The sequence below is a fragment of the Fonsecaea multimorphosa genome, assembly GCF_000836435.1.
Source record: "Fonsecaea multimorphosa CBS 102226 unplaced genomic scaffold supercont1.19, whole genome shotgun sequence".
In the NCBI taxonomy this organism is placed as follows: domain Eukaryota; kingdom Fungi; phylum Ascomycota; class Eurotiomycetes; order Chaetothyriales; family Herpotrichiellaceae; genus Fonsecaea; species Fonsecaea multimorphosa.
Window position 1 is genome coordinate 100113 of NW_015971653.1, and position 20382 is coordinate 120494.

Here is a 20382-nt window from a genome sequence, read left to right on the forward strand (position 1 = left end):
AACACGGCGTAGTTACCTGGTAGTTAGTGATTATGGCGCTAGGTCGGGTTTCAATGTGAAATCATACTCCTTATGCGAGTACAACTTATCATCAGTTCTCCTCTATACCATCTCTTATTTGTATCTCTCAATATTCCAACCCGAGAGCCCCGTTACAGACTTTGCCATCCAGCTGCACTCTTGAAAAGCCGTACCTAGGTATGCATCTGACATCCCGTTTCAATAATCGGGACAATGGAAAGTCAGGACCTAGACCAAAAGCCCCCTGGGGGAAAATGCCTGGGTTTCTGCCTAAATCTCAGACGTCGCCTCTCTCTACCGCTACGTAGGATCTCCCGTGATAGTAATACGACATAATACGACAGCGCCACTCCATTTGTCTGCCAAGACCGCGCCACTGCGCCACGGGCAGTGCATGGCGGTGCAGAGTCACATGACTGCGCTTGACTGCATTGGTGGGTGGCATCGGGCCCCGGGAAATGATGCGGCGCCCCAGCCACACTGGACAGTTCTTTACTCGCTAATTAGGTACCCAAGGCATCACTCTCTGCGCCCCCCTCCCCCACCTACTTACTGTAGTATTGGCCCATTCCTGTGTATCAAAACACTTTCCGTTCCTTTGCTCCAAACGGTGCTGCGTCATCCTTATTACTAGACAACATCTGCCTTTGCTAGGTGGTCGGGGGCGTCTTACGAACTCGTTCTTCTCTTCGGTATATTATCCTGAGCTCTCAAAAGGCAACCTTTTGCTTTTCATTCTCGCGTATTACACGTTAATTCAATTGTTTTTTGCATCACACACTTTTCGCGAAGAAGACCATTCCCAATCCGATTTCGTCGGATCTTTATACATCTCTCTCACGTCAAAGTCGCAAATGTCATACGGCCCTCCGCAGGGTCAACCTCCGTACGGAGGACAGGGTCAGGGCTATGGGTACCCTCCCCCCCAGGGGCCCCCGCAGTATGGCGGATATCCTCCTCCGCAGGGAGGATTTCCCCCTCAACAGGGAGGTTATGGCGCACCTCCTCCTCCTCCTCAACATCAACAACACTTTGGAGGCCCGCAGCAAGGTGGTTGGGGGCCTCCTCCTCCTCAAGGAAGTCCTTTCCCGGGACAATATGGCGGATATGGCTCTCCTCCCCCCGGCGGCTATCCTCCACAACAACAATACCAGCAGCAATATGGCCCCCCTCCCGCGCAACCCTCGCCTGGCTACGTCCTCGGCGCGCAGGCGCAAGGTGATGCATCGCGCGACGCAGAAGCCCTGCGTGGTGCCATGAAAGGGTTCGGCACTGACGAGAGAACCTTGATCAACATCCTGTCGAAACCGGACCCCTTGCAGATGGCTCTGCTGAGAAATACCTACAACCAGCGCTTCCACCGCGATCTGGAGAAAGACATCAAGTCGGAAACATCAAAGCATTTCCAGGACGGGCTGGTCGCGCTTGTGCAGGGCCCGCTTATGCATGATGTACACAGTGTCCACGGAGCGATCAAAGGGCTAGGGACCAAGGAGTCGGTCTTGAATGATGTTTTGTTGGGTCGTTCGAATGCCGACATGCGCGCGATCAAGCAGGCGTATCAGCAGACGTACAGACATACTCTGGAAGCAGACGTCAGGGGTGATCTATCGCTCAAGACGGAGAAGTTGTTCGATATGGTCATGTCGGCCACGCGAAACGAGGAGTCCACGCCCATCATCCCCACGGAGCTCGAGCGTGACTGCTCCGAGCTGCATCGCGCCATGGATGCGCGCGTCGGCACCGATCAGATCACCGTGTGCGCGATTCTCAGCAGGCGGTCTGATGGCCAGATCCGCGCCATTGCACACCATTGGCACCAGATGTACCGCTCGTCGCTTGAAAAGGTGATCGAATCCGAATTCTCGGGGCACATGAAAGATGCGCTGCTCTTGATGGTGCGGAGAGCGTCTGATCGTGCAATGTCCGATGCCACGCAACTGGAAGATGCGATGGCAGGACCTGGCACGAAAGATGTTTTGCTCGTCCAACGGGTGGTTAGGGTGCATTGGGATAGGATGCATTTGGACCAGGTCAAGCGCGCCTATGCGCACCGGTACAAGAGAGATCTGATCCAAAGAGTCAAGGGTGAGATCCACTTTGACAAGCACTATGAGAACCTAATGGTTGCTTGCTTGTCTTGATGGATAGACAGTTGACAATGTCTCTTCTCCCTCTGTTTCGCTTTTGGTTTAAACAGGTTTGGGAGGGCTATCTGACGTTCAATGCGGGTAGCAATGATCGGACTTTTTACGATTACGGTTGGGGCCGGTTTTGTACTGCTATACATTAGTTGCCTCACGGCTCAGAAGCTCAACTTGGCTAATTATATCAATATCTTCCCCATTGCAATAGACGTTCGTCACTCTCGATAGCAACAATCTCGTATTCAAGTCGACACCTTGCTCTTCGCGATACATCTCCTTGCAGTATCGCTGTTCAGAAGCCTCAAATGTTCGGAATTCAACAGGCGTCGCTCGTACGGGAGAAAGGAAAAAGGAGCAGGGTATTTGTTGAGCAATAGGATGTTGGCTTCAATCCGCAAAGGAAGCCGCGCGACCTTGGAATCACACGGGCGCTGGTTTTCTATTGCATTCGGTCGGTTGCGTTGATGAAAGGCTATTGACCACGAGACATGATGAGACACCTGTTAACAGATGGAGAGATGAGAATCATGGATTGATGGTCAGCTGGGAAAGATTTCAGAATACTACTAAGCTGAAGGTTCAGGTTGTCGCCGCAGGAAATAGGCATTGCCAAGGCCGCAGTCGGTGTTCCTCCCTCACAAACCAGCTTCACACAGACAGAGACAGCGTCATTTTCAACCTTTAATGGAGACATGCATATGCGCCATCTTCGCTTGTTGCTCGCCGTCGCCTCAAGAAGCTATCTTGAGCGAATGTACGATTCCCAAATCAGGCTTGATAACGGCCACAAGTCGAGATCTGCCCCGCCGTTGTCAGCTGTGACTGACAGCCCACACAGCCCACAGGGTCCTAGCTCTCTGTCCACGCCTTCAAATTGGCCTCAATCACCCCCACAAACCAGCTCTGCCATGTGTCTGCCTAGCGTAAGGCCGGGGGCGGATGACGCCTATCAAGATGGTTTCTGTCGCTGCAGCCCGGAGGTTCTTTATCCCTTCGATTCCCCTTTCTTACCACGCGAATCGACGTTTAATAGGCTAGGCTATTGCGTTTGTGAGCTACGGGGTGTTTGTCCGTTCTGAGCAAGCTGATCGCAGACGCTCGTGGGCAACCATATTGACCGCCTGTTGCAGCCCCCCCAGGTCCATGGTCTTAACCCTTCTTTCCTCTTTGTATCATTCCGTAGATCCCCCTTCTGGTCCCTAGAATCTTGTCCCTATGTGGCCATGCGCACTCATCTCTTACAAAGCACTGCCTCGGAATATGCATCTCTGAGATGCCCGCGCACAAGGCCGGTCTTCTTTTTGTGAACAAGACGGCCTCGTCAAAGTCCCTTTCCAACAGCAAGGGTGACGTCGAGGATTCGCGCCAGATCCACAAGCATGTTCAGAAATCTCGCGACTATGAAAAGGAAAAAGAAACCAGGAGGAAGTTGAAGAGAGCCAGGCTCTTCTCTTTGGGATGGGCTCCTGTTTCTGTCGCTCCCAGGCAAACGCTCGACTCGGCCCCTCTCCCGGTACTTTCAGACGCATCTCCCAGCAAGGGTACCCGTTCTGTTGCCCTTCGACCCCACGTTAATCAGCGCCGCGAAGCAGACTCGGAATGCTGCGCTACTCCAGAAGGACCCAAGCACGATGTTCAAAAGCTCTCGCTTGTCATGCCCACAGGGGGCTCATTGGATCCGTTTGGCCAGTTCCGAATCCCCATGAACCTCGAGAAGCATCGCATACTCGAGTACTTCGTCTCGAAGTTCTTCCCTGCAGTGACTCGAAGCGATATAGTCGCATTCATGGGCCATCCTCTGGCATCCACATCAAGTCCTGCTGTGCAAGTTGTCCGCCGAGCGTCCAGCGACGAATTGCATGTCCTTGCCCTACTCGCTGCCGCTAGTGCTCGCATGAAGTTCGTTGACCGGTATCATTTCTCCCGAGCGGATCTACCGGAGCGACTCGCAGATGCAACTCTTCGACTCCTGAGGAACTATCTGGGGCAAGCACGACCAATCACCCATGAGTTGGTGCAAAGCATCCTGTATTTGTGGGCTGTCGAGAGCTACCGAAGAAATTGGGAGGCGGTGTGGACGCATGGGAAGATGATAATGTATCTCTGCAACCATCATCTCGGCGGCTTTCAAAACCTGGATCCTTACATGCGCCGCATGCTCTGGATTGCTGATCGTTTCCAGGCTGCTGCCACACAGAGTCCGCCGTTGATCAAAGAGAGGTGGGGGACCGAAGAGCTTACACCACAGCAGTATACCTGTGCCGTAGCTGCCTTGCGCGAACATGGCAAGCAGCCAATGGGCCATGGTTTTACGGAGACCAATGGCGTTTTCAGCGAGCATTTCCAAAATCTTCTAGACGCCGTTCTGGAGCTTTGTTGCGTCATTCATTGCCATTGGGTTGGCCTCACGGAACAAGCACTCATCCCCAAACTAGAATGGGCTGTGGCTCGAAGCTATTTCATTGCAGATGAATTGATCAATTTCAAGGAAGACATTGCTGGGGAAAGCGTCGAAAGCCCTGTCTCTGGGGAGCCGAATTTCCAGGACTGCGTTCGACTGGCTTTGATCGTTTGGATGGCCTTCGTCCCATCATGTGTTCCGTATGCTGCTAGTGCAGGACCCGTCACCCTGCGCGCGGCCGTCGATGCAAAACCCTTGCGGATTCGACTGGGGAGGATCGTTTCGAATCTACACGAACACCCGGCAAGTCTGCAAGAACAAATGATGCTGTTGTGGGTTGCTGGCTTGGGCGCTGTCGCAAGCGAGTTGGTACACAATCAAGAATGGTTTGCGGTGCATTTTCAGAGACTTGCAAAGAAGCTCGGGATCTTCTCTTGGGAAGACTTCATGCCGATACAGGAGAGGTTTCTGCTCCTGGATCATCTGAAAGCGGGCAGTCTGACAAAATTGACGTGGCTCTTACAGCGAGCCGTGCACGCTGATCTTGGAGACTGAACAAGGCTGTGAATTGGCCGGTCATGTACGACCTAGGAAATTGCGCTACTGGCACCTTAGGTTATCGAGGCTACTGTGGACGCAATCCCTAACCTGTGACCCTTGAACCACACCCACCGGTGCGCCGACAGCGGAACGGGCATAGCAGGGATATGGCACATCGACGCGCTCATACAGCCACTGGAACCATTGAAAGAGGTAAACTATACAAGTGTGCTGATGCTGCGGCAAAGACAACGGACTTCTTCCTCTGAGTCCTTGTCTCCGGCTATACTACGCCGACCATGCTGCGAGTCCCGAACTTCTTGAGTATGTCCATCGAGGGCTGGCCTCGACAGCCGGAACATTAATTGCCACCGCCACCCCGATGATTTTGACCGAGAAGAACACACGACAGTTGACGGACCTCGCGAGCTGGGTAGATACAGTGGAGTCTGGCGTCTCAGCCTTGACACCGGAAAATGTCGGAGTCCGCAGAAATCAGCAGAGAATAGGACGAAAGAGATTCGGGAGATTCGGGTATTGTTCGGTGGGCTGGGCAGAAGGCTCAGTGATAGCCGGAGGGTAGTCCAGGGAACTTGGGCACGGCCCGTATGTTGTGTCTGTTGAGAGTACCTTGTACCATGTGCCCGAGAGGTGGGTGTTGAAAGGTTGACTCATGTATACCTACCTAGGTATGTATTGAGATTGTGTGGTGCACCGAGTACTCGGTACAAGCACCAGAATCTCATATGTCGGGAGAAGTTCTGGAAATGGAAAAACAGATTTGCCGAGGCAGTAGGAAACTTCAAGGAGAATCGAAAGAAATCACATGCTTGGCGGGGGAATTGCAAAAGATGACCATGGATGACGGACTGTAATTACCCGTCATTCTCTCCTTCTTTTTGCTTCTTCCCCGCATTCATTGTTGCCGCAGCTTCGTTCAAACTGGCTTGACCGGGTCACATTTGGCCAGTCTCGATCTTCGTAAAACATGCGTCACAAATTACTTCAACCCAGGCACCTGGTGGGGGCTCTTGGGGTTGTTCTCATCCAGCTGACCCTCGTGCCCCCTTCTGACTCCATCCAGTCCCTTGCTTCCACTCGTCCTTGCTGTGCCTGGGGGAGCTTCTCTTGGGGCTAACTAAGTCTCGCGAATAAGCTGCTGCACGGGGCAATGATGAAATCTCTTTCCCATGGGCAACTTGGCCGTGGCTCCATCCCTGCTCGGCCCTGACGTTGCCCACTCAAGGTCCCGCGCTGTCAATCCTGCCTCGGCGGAAGGGGACAAACACTCACACAAATCTTTGCCTGCGAAGGTAACGCGTTTTGTCGTCGTTGCCTCTCGGCCCTCACGAGCTGCAATCTTCGATGATTTTCCGGATTAGAACGGCTTTGGCTCGAGTGCCACGTCCTCGCTGGTCTGGATTGTCATAAGACTAGCTGTATTTCCTTGCTCCCTTCGCTTGGGCTCGTGCCAGACTGACCTCACTCTCTGATCTCCTCTTTCCACTTTCTTGGAGGTTTGAGATCACGATCGTCTCTCCTCTCACTCACTCACTGAAGCGTAGGCGTTGCGCTTGGGAGCTTCGTTTTTTCTTATTCTTTTTCCTTGTCCCCGAACCTGTCTGTGGTGTCATAAAATACCCTTGCTGCGGACTACGCTCTCTCTGCCATCCTCATTGCTCCTCAGGTGATCAATCGAGTCGAGAAGCTCATCAGCCCTCAGCCTCGAATCCGCCGACTTTGAAAACCATACTTGCCTGCTCGAAAGACTCCTTAGACTGGGCTTGATTAGGCTCGCATGAGAAGGTAGCTACACGGCTCATTCGCCCAAGACCTGTCAACATGTCTGCCAAAAGCGTCAAAGGTGAAGGCGGCAAGAAACCGGCCAGCGCCGCCACAAATCTAATCGCCGGCGGTGGCGCGGGCATGATGGAAGCCCTGGTCTGTCACCCGCTTGACACGATAAAAGTGCGAATGCAATTGTCCAGAAGAGGGAGGACCCCGGGGACGAAGAAACGAGGGTTTCTGATGACTGGAAGGGACATCATCAAGCGGGAAACGGTCTTTGGTCTATATAAGGGTTTAGGCGCCGTTCTCACTGGTATTGTTCCCAAGATGGCCATTCGATTCACCTCGTACGAGTGGTATAAGCAGTTACTGGCCGATCAGAGCGGGAAAGTGAGCTCGCAGGCGACATTCCTAGGTATGCTCCCGTGCACGCAGGTGACGGCGACTGGACAAGGACTAACTCATCATACACAGCTGGTTTGGCTGCCGGTGTCACGGAAGCCGTCGCAGTGGTGACTCCAATGGAGGTGGTCAAGATCCGAATGCAGGCCCAATACCACAGTCTCTCCGACCCGCTCGATGTTCCCAAATATCGAAGTGCGCCTCACGCCCTCATGACCGTCATCCGCGAAGAAGGCATCGGTGCCATCTACCGCGGCGTTTCTCTCACTGCTCTACGGCAGGGCACGAACCAAGCAGTCAACTTCACCGTATACACAGAATTGAAAGAGATGCTGCAAAGGTGGCAACCCGAATATGACAACAAGAACCTACCAGGGTATCAAACCACCGTCATTGGGCTGATATCTGGCGCCATGGGTCCCTTCTCCAATGCCCCGATCGATACAATCAAGACCCGATTGCAGAAGACACCGGCGGAACCAGGTCAGACTGCTCTGTCAAGGATCATGAAGATATCCAACGAGATGTTCAAGCAGGAAGGACCCAGGGCGTTCTACAAGGGGATCACGCCCAGAGTGATGCGTGTGGCGCCTGGGCAAGCAGTCACATTTACCGTCTATGAATATTTGAAGGGCGCCCTAGAACGAAGTAATCTCATGTTTGTGGGAGGGAGATATGAGGAATGATCGAGGACGGGGCTTGCTGGGGAGCTGAGAGGATCCGAGATGTCGGAATGCCATGTTTCTGTGATGTGTTGCATCTTCCTGGAGCGAGGCCAAAGGGGGAATAAAAAGCAAGGTGGTGAATCATCTGACTGGCGCCTACAGTACCATTTTCCAGTTGTACATAGTCGATGTGCGAGTGTTTATTTACTGTTCGAAGCAAAATCTTTGGATCGTTTTCTGCTGCACATCTCGCCATCTCAAGTCTCTCCAGTCCACAGCTGGGTATGCAGTCCAGCATCTCCACGATGTCGGCAGGCCGATCTTGGTCTTTCTAAACGAAGGTGTGGTCTAAGAATTTCCCACGCGGCTTTCAACGGGCTTCGATAGAGGGAGGAAGGAGGAGAAGGACAGGGCTTGATGGAATCCTTCGTCTGGCTCGGGTTGGAAACTTGCCTCGAGACGAGCTCTTTCGTGCCTAGATGTCAGTCGGAAAAGAAAACAGCACCACCTGAGCATCAGAAAGCGCTGCCAGTCTATGACGAAGCACTCTTTACTCCGCAAGGCTGGTTCCTGGCACAAGTTTGCTATATGGAATGCAGCAACCCTGAGCTGCGCATGGCGAGTAGGATGGATGGCTGTGGGAAGAGTAGCGAGATTGGCCTCGTCGCCGCATTTGTCGGCGCAGCTTCAAATAATATCTCGGATTTTCATTATTCCTCTCCCGACCTCCTGAACATACTAGGTACGCTCCGTCCGTAAACCTTGACCTTTTGTATTCTATTCTAGCCTCGAAGTGATAATATCTAGGTTTGTTCTCCCTTCTGAGGGCATGGACACCTCGCCATACTCTGCTGGCTTCAAGGAGCCGCGCCACATCAGGTCCTGAGTACTCGTTAATATTCGGCGATATCAATCCCCGGCGTCGATCTCGGATTAACCTGAGAATCAATCTGACGGCTTTGGATTCCGGTTCAGAATATGTCGTCTTTGGGCATACAGCTCAATTGACTGTGAGATGTTGTTCTACGCTGGTTTCTGTATCAACCTGGTGACTCCCATGATTGCCATCGTCTCAGCTCAGGCTTATTTGCCCATCTCATTCTGAACATGGCTCAAAATCTCAAAGACAAACTCCTGGGTGCCGTCCTGCATTGGCCACCAACTCCCCCACGCAACAAAGTCGACACCCACCATCACTTTGTGCCCGACTTCTACGCCAAAGGTAAGATCTGCCGCTTCTAACCTTCAAGCATCATTACTAACGTAGCCCTTAGCGGTTGGAAAGGCTGGGGGTATGCTAACAGGAGCTCACTATCTGTGACTTTACACTGAACTGTCCAGGGGATCCGAGTGGATGGCCCACGCCGACTTGGAGTTCCAAGAGTTCTCTGCAGCTGATGGACAGATTGGGCACCAGGACCGCCATACTGTCCGTCACTGCACCAGGGGCATGCATTGCAGCAAGCGGACCCGAGTCCGCCGATCTGGCACGCAGATTGAATCTCGAAGGAGCGAGAATCCGCGACGGTAACCCAGCACGATTTGGTTTCTTTGCAAGTCTACCAGATGTCCTGGACACGACTGCGGCGCTCAAGGAGTTACGCTACGCACTCGACGACCTTGGAGCGCACGGGGTTACCCTGTACACTCGCTATGGCAGATCCAATACTTATCTGGGAAACCCTGCCATCGAGCCAATTTGGGCCGAACTGAACCGGCGAAAATGTGTCGTCTTCATCCACCCGACACACCCGGTCGACACGAGTCCCGTCAACAAACGCATGCCTCAGCCGATGATCGACTACCCGCACGAAACGAGCCGGACCGCCATGGACATGATCATGATGGGGACGTTGAATAAGTATCGCGACTGCAAGGTGATTCTGTCCCACGCCGGAGGCACCTTACCGTACGTCATCAGTCGGATTGCCACGCCCCTGAGCAAAACTCCAGACCTGGCCGCGAAGGCCGCGATCGGCGTCACGCACGATACGGTGATGGACAACTTTCGGAGCTTTTACTTTGATTTGGCCCTGTCGAGCTCACCCGCCGTGTTGAACATGCTGCTCGAGCTTGTTCCTCACGGTCACATCCTCTACGGGGTAAGGCTGGCCGCATGAACGAAAGAATTACTTTTCTTTCCCCCCCCTGTGAACATCTCACAAACTGACTTTGTCTGGGGCCAGAGCGACTTTCCTTACGCTCCTCTACCCGCGTACCCGGCCTTTCTCGAGCAGCTCGAGACATTCCAGATGGACCGGGAACTGCGCGAGAAGATCAATTTCCGAAATGCTCAGACCTTGTTCCCGGGTCTGGGGAGGTCCTCGATCTGATTTGGCATGTGCCGCGAAGCTTTGCTTATCTGATGTTGCTCGGTCTTCCAATCCTTACGGAATATTGCAGAGTAGTAAAGTACAGAGACGAGATCAAACTGCTCAAGGCCTGTCAAAAGAGGTCACAGGTACCCCCAGAGCACGTTCTGAGAGACGATTCTTCTTGTTCTATAAGCTAGTGTTTCGCATGTCCAACAAACGGAACTAACTAGGACAAGGATCACGAGCTGACGACCACGCTTTCCTTCCTAGCCTCCTCCTGCTGGTTCTTGTTCTCTGCCCTGGCCAAGAACTCTCTAATGACATTCTCGGTCAACTTGGCCACGTTGTTATTATAATCATCCCAGCCCAGCGAGCAATACCAATTGATGCTGCCTACAGAAAACACGGCTCCCCCCGCGTCCGTCTCGTAGTAGACAATGTCCGAGCGGATCTCGTCCGTCTGGGTCCCCAGCGTCTTGGTGATGGGGAACATTGTGATTTCCGGCACGATGCCAAACGCATCCGGGTGGCCCGTGCTGGTGGCGATGACGACGCCGTTGGTGGGACTGCCGCATTTGATATCGAACGAGTCGATCTCGTCGCCGCTGGCGCCGCCGCCGAGGCCGTGCTCGCCGATGAGCAGCTCCTCGGGCGACATGTCCTTGAACATCCATGCGAACTCGGGCGCGAGGCTCTTCTCGGTGCGTTTGAAGGGCACTCCCGGACCGACGCCTTCGGCGCAGAAAGATATCCCAAAGAGGCCGTGCGAGGACCGGCCTCGACTTTTCCACAGCCCTCCCTGGGTCCCGTTCAGGCTCATGATCCTCTCCGGCCCGGGGAGGGTGTATGTGCGGACACCTTGGTCGCCGCGGCGGACTTCGAGACGCCACGGCCGAGCCGTGTCCAGGGCCGAGACCCAGTAGAAGCCGTTGCCGCCGAGGTACATGATGTTGCCGCCCTGGCGGGCAAAGTTCTCGTACGCGTTGTAGGATTCCACCGTCGGGTATTCCGGGTGCGAGCCCGTGATGACGGTGTTGTAGGGCGCCAACGCCGCAGCCCCGTGGAAGTGCAGGTCGTGGTCCGTCACGATATCATAGGGAATCTTGTGCCGCTCCAGGAACCCAATCATCATGGAGTCGGCGCTGAGCTCGCGGGGCCGTTCAAACGCCCACATGACATATCCCGGCCGCAGGTTCAGGATGGGCCGTTTTGCGGACGAGAAGACGGTGCCCGAGTCGTCGTTGTGCACGTCGTAGTTGGACAGGCCCACGTCGCGGCGGCGCGTCAGACGGTTGAAGTCTTCGGTGCGTTTGATGGACGAGTGGTCGAAGCCCGGCCCGGCGTCGATCGAGCTCGAGCGGTTCGGGTCTGAAATCTGCTCGTTGGCGTACGCCAGGTACGTGAACGTCGAGAGCACCAGTGCCACCTTCGCACCTGTCACCGTTGCTGGCGTTTGCGGCATTGGAGTCCGAACAATAAAGGTGATCATGTCCGATGTCTTGCCGTTGGTGGACTTGACTTCCACAGAGTAGATGCCGGACCTCGCGTCCTGCGGGATCTTGATGGTGAAGTCCGTCTCCCACTGCGCGTCGTCGAGGTCGTCTTCGTGGAAATGGATCGCGCCGTAGCCGTATTTCGCCTTGGTCCAGTCCGACTCGCCCCCGTTCCAGTCGTGGCCCGTGACGGCCCTTGTGGGCGCATTGACCAAGACACCGTGGAAGTTGTTGCCCGAGACATCGAGAATGCTGTCCTCGGAGATGTTGCGCGAGAAGTCGTATTTGGCGACGACTATCTTGGCAGCTCCTTTGAGCACAGAAATTGTCGGGCTGTCAATGCGTCCGTTGAAGAAATGCGTCGCCCGGGGAAACGCGGCGGTCGGGCTGTCCGCGTAGGTCGCCGCGAGCAAGAGATCGCCGGAAAACGGCGTCGATGCGGTGGCGACGAAGACGGCGGGAGTCGCCAACGTGGTTTGCACCGACGACGCTGCCGGCGCCTTCTCCACGATATACACCACGGGTTGGAGAGTGATTGAGCATTCGGCGCCCTTGAGCACGACCTGCAACTTGATCCACCGTCGTCGTGCCGGGCTGAATCCCGTCTGGACCGTGTCCACTCCGCTCCCAGTCCCGATCCATGCTTCAACAAGGCCACTCTCGTTGATCAACACGGCCAGTCCGGTCTTTGTCTCGGCGTTCAGGTTCGAAATGATGGCTTGCGAGTGGCCCGCCTGTGGCAGCCAGGCTTGGAAATACAGGGAGACCTCCACCCCATCCAGAGAAGACGGCAGACTCAGCCGTTTCACAATCGCATAGGAACCCGACCGGGCAAGTTGGAACCGTCCTGGCGCCACGCCGGTGGGGATCTGGGAGATTTCCTCGAGTTGCTTGACGGGGGAATGCTCTTCCTGAACGCCCTGGATTACCCGCACGGTGCGGTACGAGTATTCTGGCTCCGTGCAGGATACCTTGATTGCGACGTCGTCGCCGGGACTGGCGATCCATGGCTCGGCATAGCCCGTGATTTCGGATGGATAGTCCTTGGGCGGTGTATCGATTGTACTCATTGTTGACAAGGCCACGACGCGACCAGTCGACCGCCGAGGAGGCTCCTTGTTCTACCGGTCAATTTAGAAAAGCTCTTTCTCCACGATGTCTGCCCCAGGATAGCCCGTTGAAGGAGGACTCTTCTATAATATATATCCCAGATCGCCGTTTGTCAGGCCCTGCAAGTTTGGGATCTCCTTTGCCAATGGGGACGGATGATGAAGACGCAAAGACTATCAACTCTGTCAAGACACGATGAGTCAAAGTTCATTTGTACTTGGTTCCCGCATGTCATTTTACGAGAGCGCTTCGATGGGTACTCACCTTCTCTCCGCGTCCAGCCCGTCTTTCCGGCGGTTTTCCAAGTCACAGACCTGCGCTGTGGTATCGAGGAGGAGCATTTCGATGAACTCCCTGTTTGACGATTATCGGGCGCTGATCAGCGCTATCTGCGGGCCACAGACATACCAATTCCCCATTGGTGTCAAGTCAATCGAAAATACTCGATCTCCTGTTGGGCCAGTGATATGGACATGCCTCGGGCAGCCAGTTGGCCGGGCTGGCGGTGATATCCACATGCGGGGTTTCAGGGATCCTTCGGGCTGATAAATAGAAGAAATGAGGATATCGCGATTGGGAGGGACTTGGAGAATGGCCAGAATAGGTAACCAAGTTCATGGCGGACCGTTGTCGTTGATTGGTTGATTGATTGATGCCCCGGTCTTCGTCCTGGCAGTGGCATTTGGCACCTAACAACCCTTCTTCACACTGACTCGAGGAGACCTGCAGGGTATCAGTTCATCGTCTTGGAGGATCCACTCCTTGTCTCTTGGATATGTCCGAGCCGCAGACGTCTCATTCCGGCGGGTGGTAGTATTGGACTGTGACAGATAAGAACTAATTTTCCTGCCTACCCTTTTTGTTATTTCGTGCGGGTAGGCGAAGCGGCGTCGTCACGCGTCACCAAGGGCACCTAGGTATCTTCCCAATCGGGAAAGAGAGGCTTGGAGTTTTAGCAGTAGCGAGTAACAGGTTATCATTGTCGACATTTGATAACGTTCTGCACGACGAGATGATGCGTGGCAGAAGGTGGATATGATGCTTTCCTCCTGCAAGCCTGAGGAAGTGAATTCTTTGGTTCAAACGGCCGGCTGGACGCATATCTGGGATTCGTTGAACAGGCTGCTCGATCCGCATATTGAAAAAAAGGTCTACGAGCACGAGTTGGTGCGAGCAAAGAGTTCGCCAAGTGCCAGCTAAAAGTAGATCAGCATGTCTAAGACTAATTCCTCGTACTCGGGCGGGCGCAGGGAAACTGCCTCATGAAGCAAAGTTTATACGAGGTACTAGGTCTGTCGATCACACTATTCCGCGATCCCCCAAGGCTTCTCTCAGACATATTCGTTCCTCTGTCCCGGGCTTGCTTGCCTTGGGGCCATTCATTCCATCATCCACATATCGCCCACCAAGCCTGGACCGTGGGCAACTGCAGGTGGTTGATCTAATGTGCCGCGACGATCAGAGTGTCCACATATTCCCAGTACTTCTTTGCGGACATGCGTCTTAACTTCTTGCCCCAGACGGTCATGAACAGGAAACTGAAGTTGCAGAACAGACAGAGGAAAGCCACGGCGATGAAGCAGTTCTGCGTCCCGGTGTTCTCCAACCACGGAGTGATTCCGTAGTTCATACCAAAGCCCATCTGTGACAAGTCAGCGGTTTGCCTCAAACAATTTTTCATGTTCTTTGTCTGTCGCGGGCAAAGGTCAAGGCTGAAAGGAGGAGGGGAAGAACTTACTGTATTGCGAATCACAATGACTAGAACCACAGTCTCGCCGGCAATCTCCTTGAAGCAATCGACGTCGTATGCCAGAGAAGTGCTTCCGCCACTCACGATGCCAAAACTGGTCATACCAAGGCCAATGATCAGACCCATGAATTGGATTTGGTGAGCGGCGCCAACCCCCCAAAGGATCAGTCCGGCTGTTGCAAGCGTCCCGGAAAAGGTCAGAAGCCAGAGTCGGTGCTCTGGCTCGCGTATGCCCCTGTTCCGCCTAGCGACTCTGATGGCGATCTCATCACCGGCCCAGCCTGCCCACCACCAGGCGACGCAGCAACCAATCAGTAGCGACAGGTAGGAAATGCCAACCGCCCTGGCGGAGAAGTTGTACGGAGCGGCATTCAGGATCAAGGCCATGGTGGCGTTTTGCACATTGTACCAGCACAAGCAGGAGCCATAAAGGAAGCCGGCCCAGTTGACATTGGGGAAGTAGAAGAACATCCAAAGCGGTCGGACCATCATGATGAACATCTGTTTCACTGACGGTCGGTCTTTGTCGAGTCTGAAAAGCTGCAGCTTCTGCCAGTAGGTTCGTTTCTTGACGCGAATGGACTCAACAATGGGAGAGCTTGGCTCCTGGAGAGGTGCACTCTTGGAGACAGCATCGGTCTTTTCTCCCAAGGTCTCGATGCCAGTGGTCATCTCTGCGGCTCCTTCGTCAACGCCTTCGATGGTCTGACGGAAGAACATGGTCTCTTCCATGCCGAAATAAATGATGACCGTACAGACGCCGAGGATGATGGTTCCGAACCATATGGCTGCCTCCCAGCCCATGGAGTAGGTGACGAATCCAGCCAGAAAGGGTGCCAGGGCATTCGAGCCGAACACAAGCAGGGTATAGATGCCCATGTAATTGCCACGTTCATGGGCGAAGAACAGGTCCGAGACGGAGATTTCGCCCAGTGACTCCACTGGAGCGACGATGAGCCCCAGGAGACTGCGGTGAGCCCACCATATACTTGTAGAGGTTGTGTAAACCGTCCAGATCATAGGGCCGATTGCCAACAGACTGCTCAGGATATAAACTCCTCGCCGTCCGTATGTGAGTGCCACTGGCTGCCAGAAAAGGCATCCCCACCCTGCAAACAGGAATTGCTGACTTGTTGTCAGAATGGACGACTATAGGAAGAGATTTCTGTGCGGGCAAGCTTACCAGGCCGGTTCCAGTATTGATATCAGCAATTGAGATGCCGGTTGCCTCGCCGATATTGGTCAAGATCGAATACTGCACAGTTGTAGACATGCCGATGCCCAGGATGTAGATGTACGCCATGGTGATGGCCCACAGCTTCCTTTTCTTGGTCCAGTTCAACGGATCCTCTGGGTCTGAACTCGGCCGTGGGTTGAGGACAATGTCCTTCTTGCCGGAGTGTTCAGCAGCCTCGGTGTCGACGAGGTGGATGGTCCCAGGGACCACATTGCGATTCGCGTCTGCCATGGTCGTAGGAAGGCTTTCCTTTGTCCTGGGCTGTGAAATGAAGTAAGGTGATCTGTGAGTAGCCACACTCGAAAAGGAGTCCACTCGGTCGACAAGGTCACAATCCCCAGGGAATGGATTGTCATTTTATTTGTCGCTAGGAAGGTGAAGTACGAGGCTAGGGACATACCTCTATCGAGTCCCAGCTCCGTCCCGCAGGGTCGGGAACCCATCAGTCCCGTTGTTGTGTTCCGCATTTTCCACGACCCTGGTCTATTATCAAATGCTCCATAGCAATCGGGACAACAAGCAAAGTCAATTGGTCCAGAACACTTACAGAGGCATCTTATCCATCCTTCCAAAACGGGGAATTCGATAGCCATAATGGACTCAGTGACCCAATGACGATGCTATCAACTGTCGGGTGGAGGACAGGCCAATGGCTGGCGTGTCGATCATCGCCGCATCAACGTCGCAGCGGGTCGCGAGTTACCTGAACAGGCATGAGAGATAGCGTATGCCAGCACCGGTATCGTGGATTGCGGCTTCAGTATGCAGACGCAACGCTAAAGACCATGTCACCATAGGTCGTCTATAGGCCTCATCGGCAGGACGCCTATCGGGGCCAACATGCATCCGATAAACATGTCAAGGGCGACTGACTAGCCTCCTGCATGGGCAGCTATCGTTCAGAGAGGGTCGGAGTTGGCCTGTGCCCATTATCTAAGCATACATGCCAGGATGTTCAGACCGACGCTCGCCTTCACTGGCCGAACAGCAGTCTCTCTTCCGTTGTGTAGCCCAGAGTTCTCGTGAGGAAGCTTTGCATGTCACGTCAACAACAAGTTGCGGTTCAGCGTCGTTGGCTCCGTCTTGGCTAAAAGCCGGGCTCGACGGAGACCAAGCCGACAAGGCTAGCCTCGCAGATCGTCAAAGGGTCGTATCGGGGAGGCTTGCCCATCCAAAAGGCGCCCCTCTTTTTCAGCCTCGCGGAGCAATGTGGAAAGTCGTCCAGCTGAACAATACCCTCTTAGGTATGCTTCAATATTGGAAGCTCATGGGGCTTTAGACTTTTCGAGGTCATTTGGTACTTCCTTCATCTACCCACTGTGACTTGCAACTTCCCGGGGTGGCTTTTAGGCTGCTGCAGGACCCTTTCAACAGTCTATCCTCCAGCCCGTATTTCATGTTCTTTGTAGCTTGTTGTGAAAGCTGGTGAGCACAATAATATGCAAGGGCGCGCATTTCTCAGTCGAATAGAATCCGCGAGAAAGTCCTTTGCAGGTTCTCAGTTGTCAGAGACTTGAATTAGGTAGTCGTCCCATCGTCTCCAAAATTACCACCACTGTCGACCTTCGGAACATTCCGATTGGGCTTGCTGTTGTCCTGTTTATCACACCACAGAAGTACTTCGGATTCTAGCCTGGTTGCTTGTTGTCCATTTATAAGGATCGGCAGATATCATAGCAAGCTATGACGGTCGAAAGCTGAGTGGGAGGCTGAGGAAAGGTAAAATAGTTCTAAAGCGGCCACGGAGGGCATGATCACACAAGGCCGTTATATTTGGCTCGTCTTATGTTGCCCATGTTTCTAGTGTATACATGTGACGGATGCTCAGTATTTGTTTGTGAACAAGAACCTCGAACCCATTGCAGAACGAAAGCACCAGAGAACTGAGTGGTCACAATATCCTCCGCCCCTTCTAAAACTTTGTTTCGTAGATATCCGTCTCCACATCCTTCTGGTTCGCAGGATAGCCAAACTGCTCGGCCTTCTCCTCGCCCTGTGTTTCTTCCAAAAGCGAGACTCCAAGCTTGGCAGCTTCGTCGCTAGTGAAAGTGCCATAGTAATCGACGTCGTCGTACTCGCCCAGACCCTTGGGAGGGAACACCTTGTTGAGTCCAAGGTAGAGCGTGAAGCTGATGGCCAGCCCCAATGGAAAGGCGAGATAAAACATGTCCGTACAAGCCTTCGGCACGCTCACGCTCGGATTGACATAGGCAATGAATCCAGGTAGTTGAGGAGCCCAGCCACATACCCATGCCACAAATGCGCGCGGGTTGACGCCGTGGAAGTAATAGTAGATGCCCGATGGGGAGGGCCGGTAAAGGTCCGACAACTTTATCCGGCGGGAGCGGACCAGGAAATAGTCGCAGATCTGGATGCCACACATGGGTCCGAGGAAGACAGAGTCTGTCACGGGCATGGTTAGCTAGTCTGTTCAAATGGTGCTCATGCTGAACAGTGAAAGAAAATCTGCGGAGCAAAAAGGGGAGAGACATACAAGCGCCCATAACACTGATGAAAGTCCCGGCCGAGGCAAGCAGCTCCCATGGGCACATGGCAATAGAGAGGATGAGTGCCAGGTAGGATCCTCGCCTGATGTTGAAGTACTTTGGCAACAAACCAGCCATGTCCATTCCAGCAGAAAATGCGTTGTCGATGGTGTTGATCGCGAGCTGGCAGACCACAAGGCCACAGCCACCAAAGAAGGCCGCCGCCCGAGACTTAGAATTATAGTCATCATCAAGCCAGCGGAGGAGTAGATCAGGTGGGTTCCAGTAAGCCTGGCCGTACAGTTTGATGGAAGCTGAGCTCGTGAGACATCCAAACAGCGGCAAGATTGTGCCCAAGGTAAGGATGGAGAACCACTGGCCAAAAATCTGGTCGCCTGGTCGGCGAGCGAAGCGAGAATAGTCGGTTTGGTTTGTGAGTCCCACCGCAATACCCCCAATCACTGTCGTTATACCTTGCACGATGGCCCAGCCCAATTCACTGCCTGATTGTGCTGCCGCAGGCGCCGACAACAGTGGACCGCCGCCCTTAGCAGTAGACAGGACGTATATCATCATTGAGATGAGGGTGGTAACAGAGATCAAGTTCATGATGAACAGTAATCGTCGGGTCTTCTCTGGGGGTATATAGAGCATGGGTATCGTGATAATGTTGTAGACTATCCAGCCAGTCAATGATTTTGTGTCGGTGTTTGCTGATGCAGGCAGGGTGTTCTTCATGTGCTGGAAGGAGGAGAATATGGAGCTGAGAACTGCAGTGACACAGAGACCACCCGTCCAGGATTGTACGCAGAACCAGGTTAGACTCAGAACGATCCGCTGGATGATGATGAGATAAGATCCCCAGACACCCCATATTCCACGCGACATAACTGGGAACCCAATATGCCAGGTCGCACCGATCATTCCATTACATATTGCGACTCCAGCGATTATGAGCTTGCCGATGATTACTGCGATCATGGTCTGCCAGACGGACAAACCGACTGCAATGAGAGATGCTCCAAGCTGCCAGTTACTCAGGGCGATCTGATTGATGGCCCAGAATGAGATGTATGCCCATGTGTCCCAAAGGCGGCGTGAAGGAGGGAGGGGTCGGATGTCATCGTTGATCCAGATTGAAGATTCACCCTGGAGCCGCAGATGAAAGGAATGTGGTCTGAAATTTGGCATCTTCATCGTGGAAGGCTTGGGAGTGAAATGTAACGCAGGTCGCAGAAGCGAGTGGTGTTCGGGGGAAGAAGGATTTGATGTTCGTGAATCCGTTGAGGGAGGTATATAGTGACCTCGTCAGCTGGCTGCTGTACACTTGTGGCACTAGCCCCTCATTTAAAGATGAGCCGTTATCGTTCGTGCGAAAAGGCACGTAACTCGAAGATAGGGAACTTTTTCAAGGATCTCTTGTCAATGCATAGCAAATATAGTTCTGATATCGAGCGTCGTCAAGAAGCAGTCTAGATTCATGTCAGTACCCAAACACCAACCGCGGCCAGACCAAATATCAGACCGTCGAGAGCACGAGGATTGACTTGATAGTAGCCACTAATACCCATATACATAGCCTGTCAAACTCACGCGTAGATTTTGTGGGGCACCGATCGCTGTCACCTATCTGGGAGGTAGTCGACCAATGAGGAGGTGCCAAATGCTGCGGACATTGGCGACATGCCTATCTGAACCTATCAGTGCAGGTTTTTGCCACAAGCAAACTAGTCAGGTCGCGGGAAGATAGGCCAATGATTTCACAGGTCAGTCTCTTTTCTTCGGATAGTTGTGGGCGTCGTGCTTTGGTCGCATGGAAATCGTATTCTGGACTGTTTAAGCTTGCCTCAAGTTCCACCTGCGCGACATCAGGTACCGAAGACAAGGAGATCTTAGTCAGGAGTATGACAGAATCGTAGGTGATATTGACTGCTTTGCCAACATGATTCCCCAAGACCTCACTGCCTAGCCCCAGCATAGACGGGGCCTTTCAAGCAGACGGGTTTCCTTTTATGAGCTGTCTTCGA

General features: G+C 53.5%; 7 protein-coding genes across 7 annotated transcripts; 4 read left to right on the plus strand and 3 right to left on the minus strand.

The window, feature by feature from the left end:
• Window positions 1–875: 875 nt before the first annotated feature.
• On the plus strand, window positions 876–2165 carry Z520_08415 (uncharacterized protein; the record flags this gene model as incomplete). Its single annotated transcript, XM_016778912.1, has 1 exon — window positions 876–2165. One exon carries the CDS (start codon window positions 876–878, stop codon window positions 2163–2165), a length of 1290 nt encoding a protein of 429 aa, XP_016629831.1.
• Window positions 2166–3441: 1276 nt separating this feature from the next.
• On the plus strand, window positions 3442–5124 carry Z520_08416 (uncharacterized protein; the record flags this gene model as incomplete). The annotated part of the gene is made up of 1 exon (XM_016778913.1): window positions 3442–5124. The coding sequence occupies one exon, from the start codon at window positions 3442–3444 to the stop codon at window positions 5122–5124; it is 1683 nt and encodes a 560-aa protein (XP_016629832.1).
• Window positions 5125–6951: 1827 nt separating this feature from the next.
• On the plus strand, window positions 6952–7985 carry Z520_08417 (uncharacterized protein; the record flags this gene model as incomplete). The annotated part of the gene is made up of 2 exons (XM_016778914.1): window positions 6952–7312; window positions 7372–7985. The coding sequence occupies 2 exons, from the start codon at window positions 6952–6954 to the stop codon at window positions 7983–7985; spliced, it is 975 nt and encodes a 324-aa protein (XP_016629833.1).
• A 1086-nt stretch (window positions 7986–9071) lies between these two features.
• Window positions 9072–10297, plus strand: Z520_08418 (uncharacterized protein; the record flags this gene model as incomplete). The annotated part of the gene is made up of 3 exons (XM_016778915.1): window positions 9072–9186; window positions 9306–10066; window positions 10151–10297. The coding sequence occupies 3 exons, from the start codon at window positions 9072–9074 to the stop codon at window positions 10295–10297; spliced, it is 1023 nt and encodes a 340-aa protein (XP_016629834.1).
• Window positions 10298–10517: 220 nt separating this feature from the next.
• Z520_08419 (uncharacterized protein) lies at window positions 10518–12842 on the minus strand (the record flags this gene model as incomplete). Its single annotated transcript, XM_016778916.1, has 1 exon — window positions 10518–12842. One exon carries the CDS (start codon window positions 12840–12842, stop codon window positions 10518–10520), a length of 2325 nt encoding a protein of 774 aa, XP_016629835.1.
• A 1481-nt stretch (window positions 12843–14323) lies between these two features.
• Z520_08420 (uncharacterized protein) lies at window positions 14324–16100 on the minus strand (the record flags this gene model as incomplete). The annotated part of the gene is made up of 3 exons (XM_016778917.1): window positions 14324–14524; window positions 14621–15757; window positions 15816–16100. The coding sequence occupies 3 exons, from the start codon at window positions 16098–16100 to the stop codon at window positions 14324–14326; spliced, it is 1623 nt and encodes a 540-aa protein (XP_016629836.1).
• Window positions 16101–17781: 1681 nt separating this feature from the next.
• Window positions 17782–19552, minus strand: Z520_08421 (uncharacterized protein; the record flags this gene model as incomplete). Its single annotated transcript, XM_016778918.1, has 2 exons — window positions 17782–18272; window positions 18364–19552. 2 exons carry the CDS (start codon window positions 19550–19552, stop codon window positions 17782–17784), a joined length of 1680 nt encoding a protein of 559 aa, XP_016629837.1.
• Window positions 19553–20382: the final 830 nt, after the last annotated feature.